At 35.6% G+C, this 15,366-nt stretch overlaps 1 protein-coding gene across 2 annotated transcripts in view; it reads left to right on the top strand.

Moving 5' to 3' along the window:
• Positions 1 to 15,366, top strand: part of FER (FER tyrosine kinase) — a 180,329-nt gene that overhangs the window by 97,941 nt on the left and 67,022 nt on the right. For both annotated transcript variants that reach the window (XM_063295348.1, XM_063295347.1), the window contains exons 15-16: positions 3,250 to 3,365; positions 5,346 to 5,440. In XM_063295348.1, coding sequence (XP_063151418.1) covers positions 3,250 to 3,365; positions 5,346 to 5,440 — 211 coding nt within the window. The remainder of the gene's footprint in view (positions 1 to 3,249; positions 3,366 to 5,345; positions 5,441 to 15,366) is intronic.

The following is a 15,366-nucleotide window of genomic DNA, read 5'->3' as shown; positions in this document are numbered from 1 at the left end:
GTTTCAGGTCTGGGTATGGGACTGGAACAGCATTGCTCACACTTTTAGATGACTCTGGTGGATGTGGGATGGGGGTAGTGCATCCATTCTTTCTCTACTTGACCTCATTGGTAGCCTTAAATACCATTGACCGTGGTATCCCTCTGAACTAGGAGGGTGTTTGCACAACTTTGGATTGTGCACCAGTTGCACCCATTCCTGGACCAGGAGGCCCTACACTCAGTCACTCCCACCCTAGTCACCTCCCGCATGGATTACTGTACCATATTCTACATGTGGCTGTCCTTGAAGAGCATCCAGAAGCTTCAGCTGGTGCAGAATGTGACGGCACAGCAGTTATATGTGCACCTAGATTAGTACATGTTACAACTCTGCTCTGTGAGCTACACTGGTTACCAGTTTGCTTCTGGGTTGAAAGAGCACAGCTTTTAATCTATAATATCTTGATGGAATTGAAGAAGAAATTAAAGAAAACCCAGGAACTATCTTGAACTGAAGAAACATACAGTCGGTATAGCAATATTTTCAACATTGTCAGATTTTTTTTCTCAAGTGCTGGTTTTAAAATGTCAGGCTGTGTTTCAGTTTTTCCTGAGGAAGCAGCTAATGTGAGGGGTAAAATTAGTTACAAAATGAAGCAAGTAGTATTAGTTTGATTAGTGCAATTAATAAATCCCACGAAATAGTCGCATAATTCGAATATGCACTATAGGTAGTCCTTGCTTAGTAACTGCAGTTGGGACTGGAATTTTGGTCACAAAGTGATGCAGTCATTAGGTGAGGCATCACATGACCAGACCCAATTTTACAACCACTTTTACTGTGGTTGTTAAGCAAATCACTGCAGTCATTAAGCGAATCAATGGTTCCCTATTGATTTGGCTTGTTGGGAGCAGGCTGGGAAGATCACATCACGATCACATGACCACAGGACACTGCAACCAGTTGTAAATGTGAACCAGTTGCCAAGCGCCCAAAATCATGATCACGTGACTGTGGGGGTGGTGCAAAGATCATAACTTCAAGGACAGGTCGTAAGTAACTTTTTTTAGCCCTGTCATTAAAACAAATGGTTGTTAAGTGAGCACTACCTGTATTCAAAGTGATATTTCTATGGAAAACATGGTAATTGGTTCCAGCTTGACAGAAATAGTCAATGAAAAATTTTAAACATACATCTTTATTTGTATATTAATGAAATATTACAGTAAAGGATAAAAATAACTTTTTAAAATTTATGGTTAACAAAGTCACAGAATAGTTATAGAAAGTAAAATAAAAACAAAAAATTTCTACTCTGGTTCAGGCATTCCAACATCTTGTCCTATTGTAGTGTTGCTATGTCTGCATTCACGTCATTCAACTGCATCAAATTTTTGATCTAATATAATGACAAGCTTCTTCTTTTTTAAACATGTGCTGTTTTCCTCTGATGGAATCTTCTCCATTTTGTACACAGGAAGATTAGCAGCGTCTAATATACCAACCGCAATTGCACATGTGCTAGCCTCAATTGCGCACACGCTAGCCTCGCATTAACTGAATTTTGGGTTAATGTGACTTGGCATCAGTGTAAATTTTCACTAATATCGCATTCAAATTTGCACTAATCTCATCCTACGTGTATACAAGACAGATACTGCCTGATGCACCAGAAGTACTGTCAAAAAAAAATTGATAAGCAAAACAGTAACTGCTGAATTACATAAAGAGCTAACAATCCTGTCAAAACCATCAACTTCATAATATCAGTGTCCTTAATTCACTACTGTTTGTTATCCTGTGTGATGAAATAAGACCTACAAACAATTTTATTATGACCTATGGAAGCTTGTTGGTTATCAGGAGGCCTGATACAGAGAAGTCTATATGAACCTACAGATGAAATGACGTTCACTTCTTCAGAAGTATAGATTAGCATATGAAATTGAGTCACCTTGAAGATTTATTCATGGTTTTAAACAAATTAAACTGTTCCCTTAAGGGAACACAGAAAACTATGTCTGATACCTGTTTTAAAAAATGAAGGCAAAACTAAAAAAATAAATTTTGACTTGAAGGAACCAAAAATAACTGTTTGGATAAATTCATAACACTAATGGAATATATAAATAAGGCAAAAGACAAGAATGAAGGTTACAGTTTTTCTCAGTTCACAGTTGTTACTTTAAATAACTTGAAAATGCTGCCACTTCAGTTTGAGAAGTATATTTCTTCAAACTAAGAGAAGGCTTGTACTGTATATGTATGACTGGTTTTTGAATTCATTCAATGCTCTATTATTGAATGAAGAGATGTTGGTAAATATTTATTCAGTCACCACATTGAAACACTTTTAAAAAGTCATTTGAAGAGTTTTGGATGACAGTTCAGAGAATGACTTTTTAAGTGAAAAGGTATTGAAGTCTTACTACCTTTTCTTTCAACATGTTTTTGTGAAAATGACACAAAGTACTTAGTAAAAATTAGAAATACTGAAGTAAGCTGAAGGATGCTAATTCTGACTTCTTACATAATATGTCTCACTCCAGAAGTTGGTGAAATATTATGTCATATGCAAGTTTATACATACCATTAATATTTCTAATTTATTGTATCATTGCCATTATGATGTTTATATTAAATATATAGTTGTACTCGTGAGAATATGTCAGGGAAAGTAAATATTATTAAAACGTGATATATTTAAATATTCTTTTTGTATTTTTATTTTATATATATATATATATATATATATATATATATATATAAATAAAATAAAATAAAATAAAAATACAAAAGGAATATTTAAATTTATATCATAATCATACCTGCTTCCTAGGGCCAAGAGAGAGTGACTGGCCTATGGTCACCCAGCTGGCTTCATGCCTATGGTGGGACTATATGGCACCTGACTAATCACTGTTCTGACAATTTGATTATCTTTTTTGAGAAATACTAACATTCAGGGTGGCAAGGGAAACATAATGTCGCAATATGAGCTCCACCCCTTTGGGGCATGTGTGAGATTTGCCACACACACAGAAAAAGATTATAATGCTACTGTTGTCAGCCTGACTCCCCTTGTCCCCTGCAGACCCTGCTGCACTCCACTTCTTCCTATGTTACAAACAATATCTAGTTCTCTAAGTCACCATGACCTTATATAAGAATATTAATATGACTGCATTGGGTTAAAGTTTTCTGATATTTTATGCATTGTAGAACATGATTTTGTTCACTGACAACTTATAACATTTACAACTTTAGGGTAACTTTGGTGAAGTCTATAAGGGAACATTAAAAGATAAAACTCCTGTTGCTGTAAAAACATGTAAAGAAGATCTTCCTCAAGAACTGAAAATAAAGTTTTTATCAGAGGCCAGGTAAGTGGTAAAAAAAAACATTTTGGATCCATCAGATGTCAAAATATGTAGTTTTAAAACAGCATCATTTAGTAGCTGAAAGTATTTTCCACTTCAAAATGTATTTCAAGTTAATAGTGTTGATGTTCTTACATTGATAATAATGTAGAAATCACTTGAATGACGTCTCTTTGGGGAAAAACGTTTTGGGAAAAATATGCTGTATATTATAAAGATTTCAAATAGTTTATAGACACCCTTTAATAGATTAATAAGTATGGACTGGAAAATGTTTCACGTTAACTAAACTATTGTAATAATAGGTGGAACTAGAAACTGTTCTATCATTGAAAATATCTTGAATTAAATTGCTGGGATGGGGGCAGGGCAGGGCAGAGAAATCAGCAATAAGGAAGTTATCCTAGATTTTTTCTGTACAGAAAGTAAATACCTTTAGATCTTTGCTGTTTTCATAAGCAAGATATTTCTAAAATGATACTCTAAAGAATTGGGGAGAAATCTTTCATGCTGAAGCAAACTGCAATAGAGAGGGAAATTGTAATTCTGCCATTTTCACTTGGTCTTGAACTTTTTATTTACATTTTTTGTATTTGAGTTATTTATTTTGCATTTCAAGATTAGGCTGAGCATGCTGAACAGCATGATGTAAAGGTTTCACATGGCACTTAAAAAGATTGGCTACTAAGAAGGAACAGCCACATTATCTTTGGCAGTAGTTGGCTGTTCTGCATGGTAGCGTCCAAATGCCAATATTCCTTGCCTACACCAAGAGGCTTTTTCTTCGGGTCTATTTGTACCTTCAAGTCAGTCTTGACTCCTGGCAGCTGGCTGGACAAGTCCATGCAGTTTTCTTGGCAACATTTTCTCAAGTGGTTTGCCATTGTCTTCTTTCTAGGACTGAGAGAGAATGACTGGCCCAAAGTCACTCAGCTGGCTTCATGCCCAAGGCAAGTCTAGAACTTACAGTCCCTTGGTTGCTAGCCTGGTGCTTTTAATCACTAGACCAAACTGGCTCTCACAGCAAGAGTAGCAAGGCAAAAATTCTCTGTCTTATACCTAGCAGCCATAGTTGGAATATACAGACCAGACGCCCATAGAATTTGTGGTGAAACAAGTCTGTGGCTGGTTGGGTACTTGTTGGGGGAATTCTGTCAAGAATAAAAGAGAGGGCATGCTGATGGGGTCTGTTTCTTTACTATCTGTGAATAAAAAGGATGAAGGCAGAGGCAGGCCTTCAAGTAGTTGTAAAAAACAACGATTTACCTTAACTGTGCCTCTTGAAGACCACTGTCTGAACACTCTTTGTACAAATATTCAGATGTTGGTGTTTTCTAGTTCTTGTTCAAGGATTTTCCCCTCCTCTTATATCTTGGTCCAGCAAGTACAATTTTTAAGAACTTGAAGATAGGTCATCACTAAACACTTGAGCTTTCCAGATTGTTGTAAAATGGTGGTTAATGACATGCCACATTTGTCTGTGAATCCACGTACATGCTGGAACAGTTTTGCCATAAAATTAAAGACTAATATTGCCTTTCCTTATACATATCTCAAAAATTGCTAGGAATATCTGTTAAGATGATGTAGGGTATTTGTAGAAGTACAAAATAACCTCCAAAATAGTTTGTAGAAGTACAAAATAATCAGATTGAGTTTTGATTCCTAGAAGCTTTTAGATCTGTTCCTTAGTTTTCTGACTATTCTTAAGTTATGAAAGCTTGCTTTCTGTTAACATTAATTTGAATATACAGTACTTGTATTTGAGCAGTATTTATTAAAAGAAACGGCAGTCAACAAATCCCTTTTCATTAAAAGTATGCAATTTCAAACATGCAAATTGTGTCTTTTATGTTTTAATAAAATTTGGTTGAACTAATCTGAATATTACATATACTGGGCCATGGGATTTTTTTTCTTAGAAATTAAAGAGCAGTTACAGAATGATATACTGATGTAATGAAATTTTCCACCCCTTTGCAGAATACTCAAACAATATGACCATCCCAATATTGTAAAACTTATAGGAGTATGCACTCAAAGGCAGCCTATTTATATTGTGATGGAGCTTGTTCCAGGTAATGTTAGTTTATAACATTATTTATTGTAAATAATATATTTATATTTCATTTCTACTTCTCTTTTCTCTCTCTCTTTCTCTCTCTCCCCCTCTCTTTTGCATTTTGTTGCCTTGGACATTCAACTTGTGCTTTTTACTTACATCACTTTTGAATTTAAACATGGTGATTTATAAGGATTAGAAGTGGCTCAGGCAAATTCAAAACCATGCTAATATTTTGCTTTTGCCAAGAGGTGGAGGTAGTATCAAAACTATAGCTCTTGCATATACAGTATCTCATTGTAAATTCTTCTGGAACATGGAAGAATTTACAATCTCTTCTGATCCATATCACTCATAAATATTGAATCCGTAAGAAAAAAAGTAAATAAGAAAACTGTAGTATATCTATTAAATGAATAAATAACATTGATTAAATGTGTCATGTTCACATTAAAAAAACCAAGGATGAGAGTTAAGAGAAGCTATACTGCAAGATTGTTTTCATATATTTTCCCCATGGTGATTTCCATGCATGAATTTTGTGTTTGTAATGTGAGTTTTTTGCAAATATTGGTACATTTTGCAACCAATACACATGTTATAATGGGAAGCAAGATATATTGTTTATAATCCTTAATGAAGCAAGTGTCCCTTTTACAAACAAAACCAGATTCTTGAAATCATAGCTTTGGAAAATAGATTGTTGTATTTTTGCTAAACTGCATTTGTCTTAAAATATTTTTGGTCAGACCAGGGAGAAAAAGAATATTTCATGTAGAGAAGAAAAGAGAATTGGAAGTCACAAGATGGATATTTCATTTAGTTCTTTGATGTAAAGTGTCATGTTCCCGTTCCGATGTTTATGGTTCCTCGTAACGTTTCACATGTCATATCTGCAGTTGCGTGCCTGCCTGGCCACGCTGGTAAATTTCCTTTGTGCTGACTTGTGATCTTCTGGAATGTATGTTTGGGTTATCTCTGCTGTTCAAGGTTACTTTCTCAGGCCGATTCTAACGGTTGCTAGCATCTGGGGTGGGTGGTTGCTATGCTAGCCTGAGGGGAGGGTTCGCAACGGGAGCAAGGCTTTTTAAGTTTGTAATTGGCGCGCTTTTGCTCATTCTCAGCTTTCTTCGTACTTTGCATACTATTCATTCAATAAATTAGTTTTCTCTAGTAATTACTGATGAGACTCCTTTTATTGGAATAGGCAATCATTACATAAAGCAGGTGTTTAAATGATTATGTAATTTAAATGCAGTAACCTCTGAGGGCTGATGGTAATTTTTGTTCAAATGTAGCTTTTCCACTGTGTGCTATACATAAAGTGGTCCACAATAAGTATCAAAAAACTTTATCAGGAAATAATTCATTGCAGGTCATAGTCAACAAATCAAAATTAGAAAACTCATATTTGTATAATACAATAAAATATCCATGAAGGATCAAAACTAATACAATGGAGAGCTAGGTCAGTCTTCTAGTACTGCTCTTCTGTTTCCAAAGATGGTCAGAGTAGCTCACTTTAAATCTTTGGTTTCATGAGCATAGAGTCTTCTCACTTCACTAAATGTTTCACAGATGGTTCCTTTGTCTTTTCTAAGGAGGCACTAAAAGCTGCAAAGGGGAGTACAGGAAGACACAATATGTGAAGTCTTCTCCCCCAGCTTCTGAAGTGTTATGCCTGGTAGGACTGATCCTGTTGCACAACAAGAAGACATTGAACTTACATGATTGCTTTTGTTTGTGCCCAGAAATAGTGCTTGGGGACTGTACGCTATGGAAATTGAGGTCAAGAAACCTGAGAGGTGAGGGTAGTGGTTATTAGATGTGGACTATAAACTTGACAGAGTAGTTCTGACACGTAAAGCTTCAACTACCATTGCAAATTTGTGAATTGGCAACTGTGAAGGGAAGAAAGAGTTAAAAAGTAGAGTTGTATTTCATAATGTGTCTCAATTGAATCAGAGTTCAATAATATTTTATAGACTTAGTTTAATTTATTTGATAAGTTTTAGAATTAGACTTTATTTAATATTTTTAGACTTAGATCAATTTATTTTATATGTGACCCAAAATATTTATGTGACTGAATATTTTAGTGCCACATAAGATGATTCTATATTGTCGGGGCCAGCCCAAGAACAATGTCAAGTCAGCGTATTCCAGACTCCAGTTCTTTATTGCTTTCACCATACAGACAGAATCTTGGCAGACTAAAGCTACTCTAACTGACCTAAGGGTAAATAACCTGGGAGACTCTAGGGCAGAGCTACCCTGAACCTCTTAACTTTCCCAGCAATAGTCTCCAGACTGTGAGTCCTCTTATCTCCTTGGAATGTGCTCCATCCTTCCTGGGAATAAGCAGCAGTGCCGAAATCCACCATATCACCCCCTCCTTCAGGAACACATTGCATCACATTATGGATTTTTCTTCACCTTTGGATTGTATTGCTACTGTAATTTAATCCTTCAACCAGTGAAGGAGTCTTAGGCATTAGTTTACAACAGCATTAGTAGAATATACCAATTATAGTTTATGTTCAAAAGCAATTTTCTCCAGCCCAGTGCCATTCCAAAGAGTTGGCCTACCATTCCTGCCTGAAATGTTCAGGCAACCTGGCCAGTACACATTTAACGTTCTCAATCTCAAAAATGTGTACTAGTAGCTAGCCTGGTATATTAAACAAGAATACATTATATAGAAATCTGTAATTATATTTGGTATCTTTGGTTGCAGATTTATGAGTACCAAGATAGGAAAGTAATTATAATTCTAAAAATTAGCCATCCTAAACACTAAGTAGGCAACCATTCTTTTTCTAGTCAGGGGAAGCAAAGTATATAGGTACGACAATATGGGTTATTCAGAAACTCATATTATCATATAGTGTCTAGAATAAAAGACAAGTCATTAGATAATTAATTCCCTGCAAATAAAAAACAGTATTATTAAAGATAGCATACATTAAAAAAAGGATCAGTTCTTCATCACTTGTTGTGATGAAGGTTGGAAGTAACTTCTTTATATATTTATTTTCTCTTTCTTTGTTAGATTATATCATATTCTTTCCTTTTCTTTTTCCCTTAACTTTTTATTCTTTTCTTCCATTCTCTTATCTTTCTCTAAGTTTAGTTTGTATTAGTTTTTACTCTTGTAATTAAAATTGTTAATAAAAATTCTCTTCAAATTTCCTGGATGCAGTACATGCTTGTTTTACATTGATAGTTTCAACATAAGACAAAAGATAGAAACACAACTAGAAGTGAAATGTGGTCAGAAATCAAGATTAGATGCCACATAAAAGAGTAGAACCTATCAGTGTAAATCCAGTTTCTTTTGTATATCCAGTAAAGTGTCCTTTCCAAATCATTCTCTTAGCCTGTCATTTGTAGTTCTACTTTCGGTACTTTGTCACGTCAGATAAAATTTGTTCCACATCTGTCATTCTTTCATTAACATCTTTTAGACATAGTCTATCCATAGAAGCAGACATCATTACTGACAGTGTTGATAATTTCATTACTAATTTCTGGCTCCATTCTTCAAAGATCTTCTTTAATATTTCCAATGTTACAACGTTTTGTATCATTTTGTAAGTCACAGTATTAACTGACATCAAGAACATGCTTATATTTTTTTTCCTTCTGCTTAGAATCTTTAGTCCACTCTAGTGTTCAGTTTCTAAAATCATCACTTACCTTTTTTATGACTTACAGTAGCCAGGATAGCCAAAGTAAGTCTGTTTCCCACGAGAAGCTGTTTATTTTGTATAGTTAATTCCAAAATCTTATAGTAAAAGTCAATATTCAAAATTTAACTGGACCCTTAATCCATTTATAACTTTCTTAGATCAAAATCATATTTAGCTTTTTGCTGTTTATTTCAAATTCTTGAAGTTCTTAAGCTTATAGTTAATTTTTCTTTTGTTCAGAGTTCAAGATAAACTCACCTGATGAGGGCTTTTCAGACTTGTTGTTCCAAAGGTCTCTAACAGCTTTAAGATGGTTAATAGGCAATTTCTGAAAGTGAGGTTTGCAAACTTAGTGTCCTTTAAAGGCTCCACCAAGGTTGCAGGCAAGATGGCTGATCCCATCATCTCCCAGTGCTCAAATTGGCGGAAAATAGCTGTCCTGCAGTCTCCTTGCAAGGAGCAGCTGTCCGGAGCACATGTGGGCAATCTCCTGTCCTCTCCTTATCCAGAGAGGTTCCAAGGAACTGGCCTACTCACCAGTTCCTTGGTCTTTGCTGTGGTTGTCAGAACCATCTTAAGTTTGCCATGCCTCCCCCGGAAGCCTACTGCATCCAGGAATTTTGGAGCAATCCTAAAACTGGAAAAACTTTTGAGCAAGAGTTCTAGCATAGTAAACCAGGAAACCGCAGTTGCTAGGAAAGGAGCTGCTTCCACTTGCAGAAGTTAAGAAGACTTCCTAGAGCAGGGTTTAGTGCAATTACTGCTTCAGCTTCAGTCCTGTGTTGTTATTTGGAAATGCTCAATTTGTAGAGAACAAAGTGATTTCCTTAATACAGTAAGTATGGATTATATTCTTTTTGTTCTGAATACCTCTATCTAGAATCATTGACATCTGGTTATTTTCTCATTATTTGTGAAAAACAGATCTTCTTAATCTGTTCATGCAACTAAAAGGTGCAATTTTGCTCATTTTGCAACTAGAAATCTGGGTTAAATGATATCAGGCATGGCTCTGCATACTAGTCAGGTGAGCTATCAAGAGTTGGAGTAGCCAAAAGTCACTTCAAGCAGATTAGTCATATAATGTTGTAAATTTGACCTGTTTGATTTTTTTTTTTAAGATTCTCTTTATTATGATAGATAATTACATTTCTTTGTAAAAGACCAGGCAAAAAGAAGTAACTTTTCTTAAAGTGTCACTCTTGAATCCAGTGTTAGCCAGCACTTTTTGAGAACATGTGCAGGAATCCTAGCCAGTGTGGCTAGGGAACAGATACCATAAATTAAGTGGAAATGTTAATCTGCCAACTGAAATATTTGAGTCTGTTTTAAAGCCATTTTTTTCTGTGCTTTTATATTTCAGCCAATAGAATAATTAAGTTGTTAATTTGTTGCTTTTAAATGCATATTTTCACACAATGTAATATAGATTTAATCCCTTGTAAATCATTGGCTTTTTTTAGTGCCAACATATAACTATTAAAATCATGCCAGGATACTTCTTATAACTTGCAATATTTCAAACCTTATTCCTGTTGATTTCATCCATCAAAATACTGCTGATGTGGCATTAAGTATTTGTGAATACTTTGCTATTCCAGATTATTTGCATGGTTGCTGCAGTGTTTCATTTCATGCTTAATATTCCAGAACAAATGAGAACAGGAAAGCATAAGCTGTCTCAATATTATCACAATGAATACACATTAATAATTGGAACTAGGTCCTTCAGTTTGCACATTACACAAATTTATTAAATTGGAATGCATTAAATCTACGAAAACATGAAAAGCTCCTCTCTGGTTGGTTATCCTATTCAGTACTATGAGACATGTTGAGCTCTTTACCTCAATACTCTCGGAGGATATAATGTCTTTTTAATATGGGTTTTTTGTTTTGTTTTGTTTTGTTTTCAATCTCCTGCATTGAAATTTATGTACTAGTCATTTTAAAGATCCTGCTGACTGGGCAAGACATCATCCAATATTCTTGCTAAACATTGATGCAAAGATCTTTTTTTTTTTTTTTTAAGAATTTTATTAAATTTCAGAAAAAGATAAAAGATACAGAAAAAGAAAAAACTACAAAAAAAAAAGAAAAATTTTAAATAGATTACAAAAAGAAGTGACTTCTGATTTTAAACATCAAGGATATACAGCAATTTTCCATAATCAATCCCTTACTCTAAATTAAACCAAAATCACATTATTTCTACAAGTCAGCCCCTTAGCACATTATAAAAATCACTAAATACCATTGTTCCTCCCTTTATATTAAAAGAAAAGAAAAAGTATAAATCACCTAATCACTTTCTCCCCCAACATAACAATTACTTAATTATTCTCTTCCTACTACTATTCTATACATTACCAATTGAAGCGAATATTTGTAGCTCAGGGTTGAACTGTGGAGTCCTTGGTGCTCTCTGAGCCTTGTTGTTTTCTTGCAGATGTTTCATTGCCAGACTAGGCAACATCTTCAGTGCAAGGGGGAAGTGGGCCTTGCTCAGTTTATATACCGTGGCTTGCCCTGCTTGTGCTGGTAGGGGTGTTGTTCTCTCCTTGAGAGTTCCTTGATTGGGCTGTTGTTTGCTGCTTGGTTGATTGCCTGAGTTAATAGTTCCTTGATTAGGGTGTATTGTGCTGTTTGATGGTTCATCTGGTGTTAATCCTAGTGTTGATTTTTGCATATCTGGGTGTTGATTGCTGGCAAGGGAGTGTACTGGTCTTTTGGCTTTTCTATTGTCTCTTTTGAATGGTATGTAAATGTTGTTTACCTCTATGTGTCTGTTGATAGCTGCTTTATCTGAGTGCCAGGCTTCCAGGAATTCTCTGGCGTTTTTGGATTTGGCTTGTTTAGGATGCTCACAGTTTCCCAGTTGAAACTATGGTTGAGTCTGTCCATATGTTGTGAGATTAAGGAGTTCCCATTGTGTCTTCTGACTGTTCATGGATACAGTCTGCTAGTCTTCTGCCTGTTTGTCTTATTATACATGGTAATAGTATTATACATACTATTATTATTATTATTATTATTATCTGTTCAATCGTGTCTGATTCTCAGAGACTGCCTGGACAAGTCCCTGCTGTTTTCCTGGCAAGGTTTTTCAGAAGTGGTTTGCCATTTCCTCCTTTCTAGGGCTGAGAGAAAGCGACTGGCCCAAGGTCACCCAGCTGGCTTTGTGCCAAGGTGGGACTAGAACTCCCGGACTCCCAGTTTCTAGCCTGATGCCTTAACCACTACATCAAACTGGGTCTCGATATTATTATATCACCATGTATAATAGAAAAGACCGAATTAAAAAAACCCCCATAGCTCCAGGTCAACAGCTTTTTCTTAACCCAAAGCGAAAACTTAATGAATCTATTACACTAACAATATTAATAGTAGGTAAGAAAGTAGAAACCTAAGAAAAAGAGCAAAAAGGGTTATTTTAAATACAATCTTCCTGCTTTCTTTTCCAATGATGCTAATGCTAGGATTTTCAAACTTTCCTTGCATCTTCTGCACATTTCCCAGTCAGGAGCTGTAGAAGATTATGATAACATAACAGCCTAGTAAAATACTGGGTGGGGAGAAGGCTCTCCTATCTCAGACTTTTATGTGCACATTTACAAATCCCCATTTTCTAGTCCCTGTTATTTTACCAAGTCTTCTGTTGCTCTTGATTCGATCATTCCTTTTTTTCTTCTTCTTGTAGATATCTTGCTTTTTTTAACCTCTTCCCTTTTATGTTGGTGATATTTAGACCTCATTTCAGCATCTTTCTCCCAATTTCTACTTCCATATCTCTGTTCTTCAGTATTGCCATAGACGTTCAGCCAGTATCTAGGGAAACTTACCAACCAAAAAACAAAAGGCTGAAGTTAAACTGAGTCTATTTTGTTCATAGTTTCCACATTGTTTAAAGCCTTGATAGCTGAATTAAGAAAGAGGGTTTTTTTTAAAATAACATTTTACTGAAGATGAGAATTATAGTAACTTTATGAATGTTGAGATTTTAAGATGCAGGAGGAACCATGTATTAAAACTCTTATAAAAGTGTTTTACTCTGTGGCATAAAAATGGGTAGGGGGTCAGAATTAGAAATGTGTTCAAATACAGTTGTGCATCATGTTGGTTAACATGCTTTCAGCATAGTGGCCCACATTCACCTCTGTACTGTGGATGGGCAGATTTAGAACTCCACGCTGTGATATAAACAGCTTAGCATAATTCTGGTATAACTATCAGGTGTCTTCTTTCGCTGGGATGTCAGGATAAGAGCAATTCCTTGCTGTCAGGATTCTTTGGTTCTTTTTTCCTATGGGAACTTCTCCCATGTGTGCTTTGCTAAATCTTCCCTGAATAGCATGACATAAGGACAATCTTACATGAGAGAAAACTCCAAATCCCCTTTCCAGCCTTACTGGACAAGTAATGTTTCTGGTTGGCTCTTGACAAACAGCATTTGCACTTACTGTGTCTTGACCAAGTGTTGGTCTTTAACAGAGAAGGAGTATATGATAGAGAATGTGGCTCTAGTTTCTCTTCAGGCTACTGCTACATAGTTGTCCATCCACTTACCTAGGAAGAATAGTATCCATTGCTAAATGTAGGAAAGGTTTTATTAGAGGGTTTCTCGGGTTCACAACTTTGAGACTCAATTTGCTTTACTTGGGCTTTCAGTTTGGGACAGCCCCTCTTGGGATGTTCTATTTCTCAACAGCTTGCTGCCTGGTGGAGAGTTGAGATGTAGTAGTGTTTGATATGGTATTAATTAATTAATTAGTAGTAGTGTTTGATATGGTATTAATTAATTAATTAGTAGTAGTGTTTGATATGGTATGTATTAATTTATTAATTAATTAATTAATATGGCCGCCTCATATATATGACTGGGCAGCTAACAGTTAAAACAAAATAAAAGAAGAGTAAAAACACAACCAATAATTAAAATTATAAATAATGTAACATGGCATAGAATAAAGTATGCTGATGCTGCATGTGATAAAATCCCCAAGTTAATCCTGACTGGCCTGTCTTCCTATTGCCTCACAAATACTTTGAGTATTAAGTCTCTGAGTTGGGATTCTACAAGCTCCTGGGCCATATCTCTGTGATCTTGGGTCCCATTAGAAAGGCTTGAACATAGATCTGGTCTTGTAGTTATGAACTGTACAAGTTTCACCAGTTCAGTTATATCTTCACTCTACTTGATTGTACCATATTCATGAAGTAGTATACTCCTTTTTCATGACTTGGGTGAAGACCTGATAGGAATGGTGCAACCTGCTATAGACACTTCAAGTTCTTTCCGGCATTTTCATATATCACTCCTACCCTGGACTTCACCATATGCTTGAATAGTACATATTTCTCCCTAAGCCGTTTCACAGGCCACTGAGAACCCATTTAAAGTGATCTCAGAAACTACATATACTGACTTCCTCCCATCTTGTATCTATGGCAAGTCATTTCAGAATTGTTCAGAAATTTCAGATGATGTCGGTTTGCTCCTTATTTAGGGGAATTCTGCTGTAAAGAGGTTCCATGTTACATATAAATAGAAAATTTACTGAGCATGTACAAAGAGTCTAAATACCAGAGACATGTATTAACTAACATAGCACAATAGTTAACTTTCTAAGAGGAATGAGATAACCATCCTCTGGAGAATAGATTAGACTTGGAATAAATGTTATCTCTGTGCCAGTTTATAACTGGAAAATCCTGTTCTACCTGAAATCTGAGGCAAAGGAGAGGTGGTTAAATCCCACTGTTTTTCAGCTGCTGATCCTGCCACTTCTGCATAACAAGAAGAGACAAAATATTTTTCCAACTAGCAGAAAGTGAAGGAGTTTTGGGTAATATCCTTGCCTACATGATCTCCAGCCATGCCTTAATCAGATCCTGCCTGAGACAGGAATGTGTATATACCCTGTCAGGGAAATAGCAGTCTATCTCGTGAATGTCAGGTAGATTCAAAACACATCCAAAACAAGCTCAGTCATCAGCTCTCTTGAAGACACACACATTACTTTTATTATACCTATTTATTTCTTTGCTATTTGGAACTGGAGCTGTATCCTTATAATGAGTACTGTAGTGTCAAATATATTGAATCAAAGAATGCATTTGATGAAATGAATCATAACCTGAGATCAGTCATTTCCATTTTCAACAACAACCCAGCTCTGATTCCTGGTAAAGGTTGTGCCTGTAGAAAGAGAAGTTTCCCACTAAATAAAGCCCCTATGCAGTGATCTTT

The sequence above is a fragment of the Candoia aspera genome, chromosome 2, assembly GCF_035149785.1.
Source record: "Candoia aspera isolate rCanAsp1 chromosome 2, rCanAsp1.hap2, whole genome shotgun sequence".
In the NCBI taxonomy this organism is placed as follows: Eukaryota; Metazoa; Chordata; class Lepidosauria; order Squamata; family Boidae; genus Candoia; species Candoia aspera.
The sequence above is the reverse complement of the archived record's forward strand: the minus strand, read 5'-3'. Positions and strand labels throughout refer to the sequence as shown.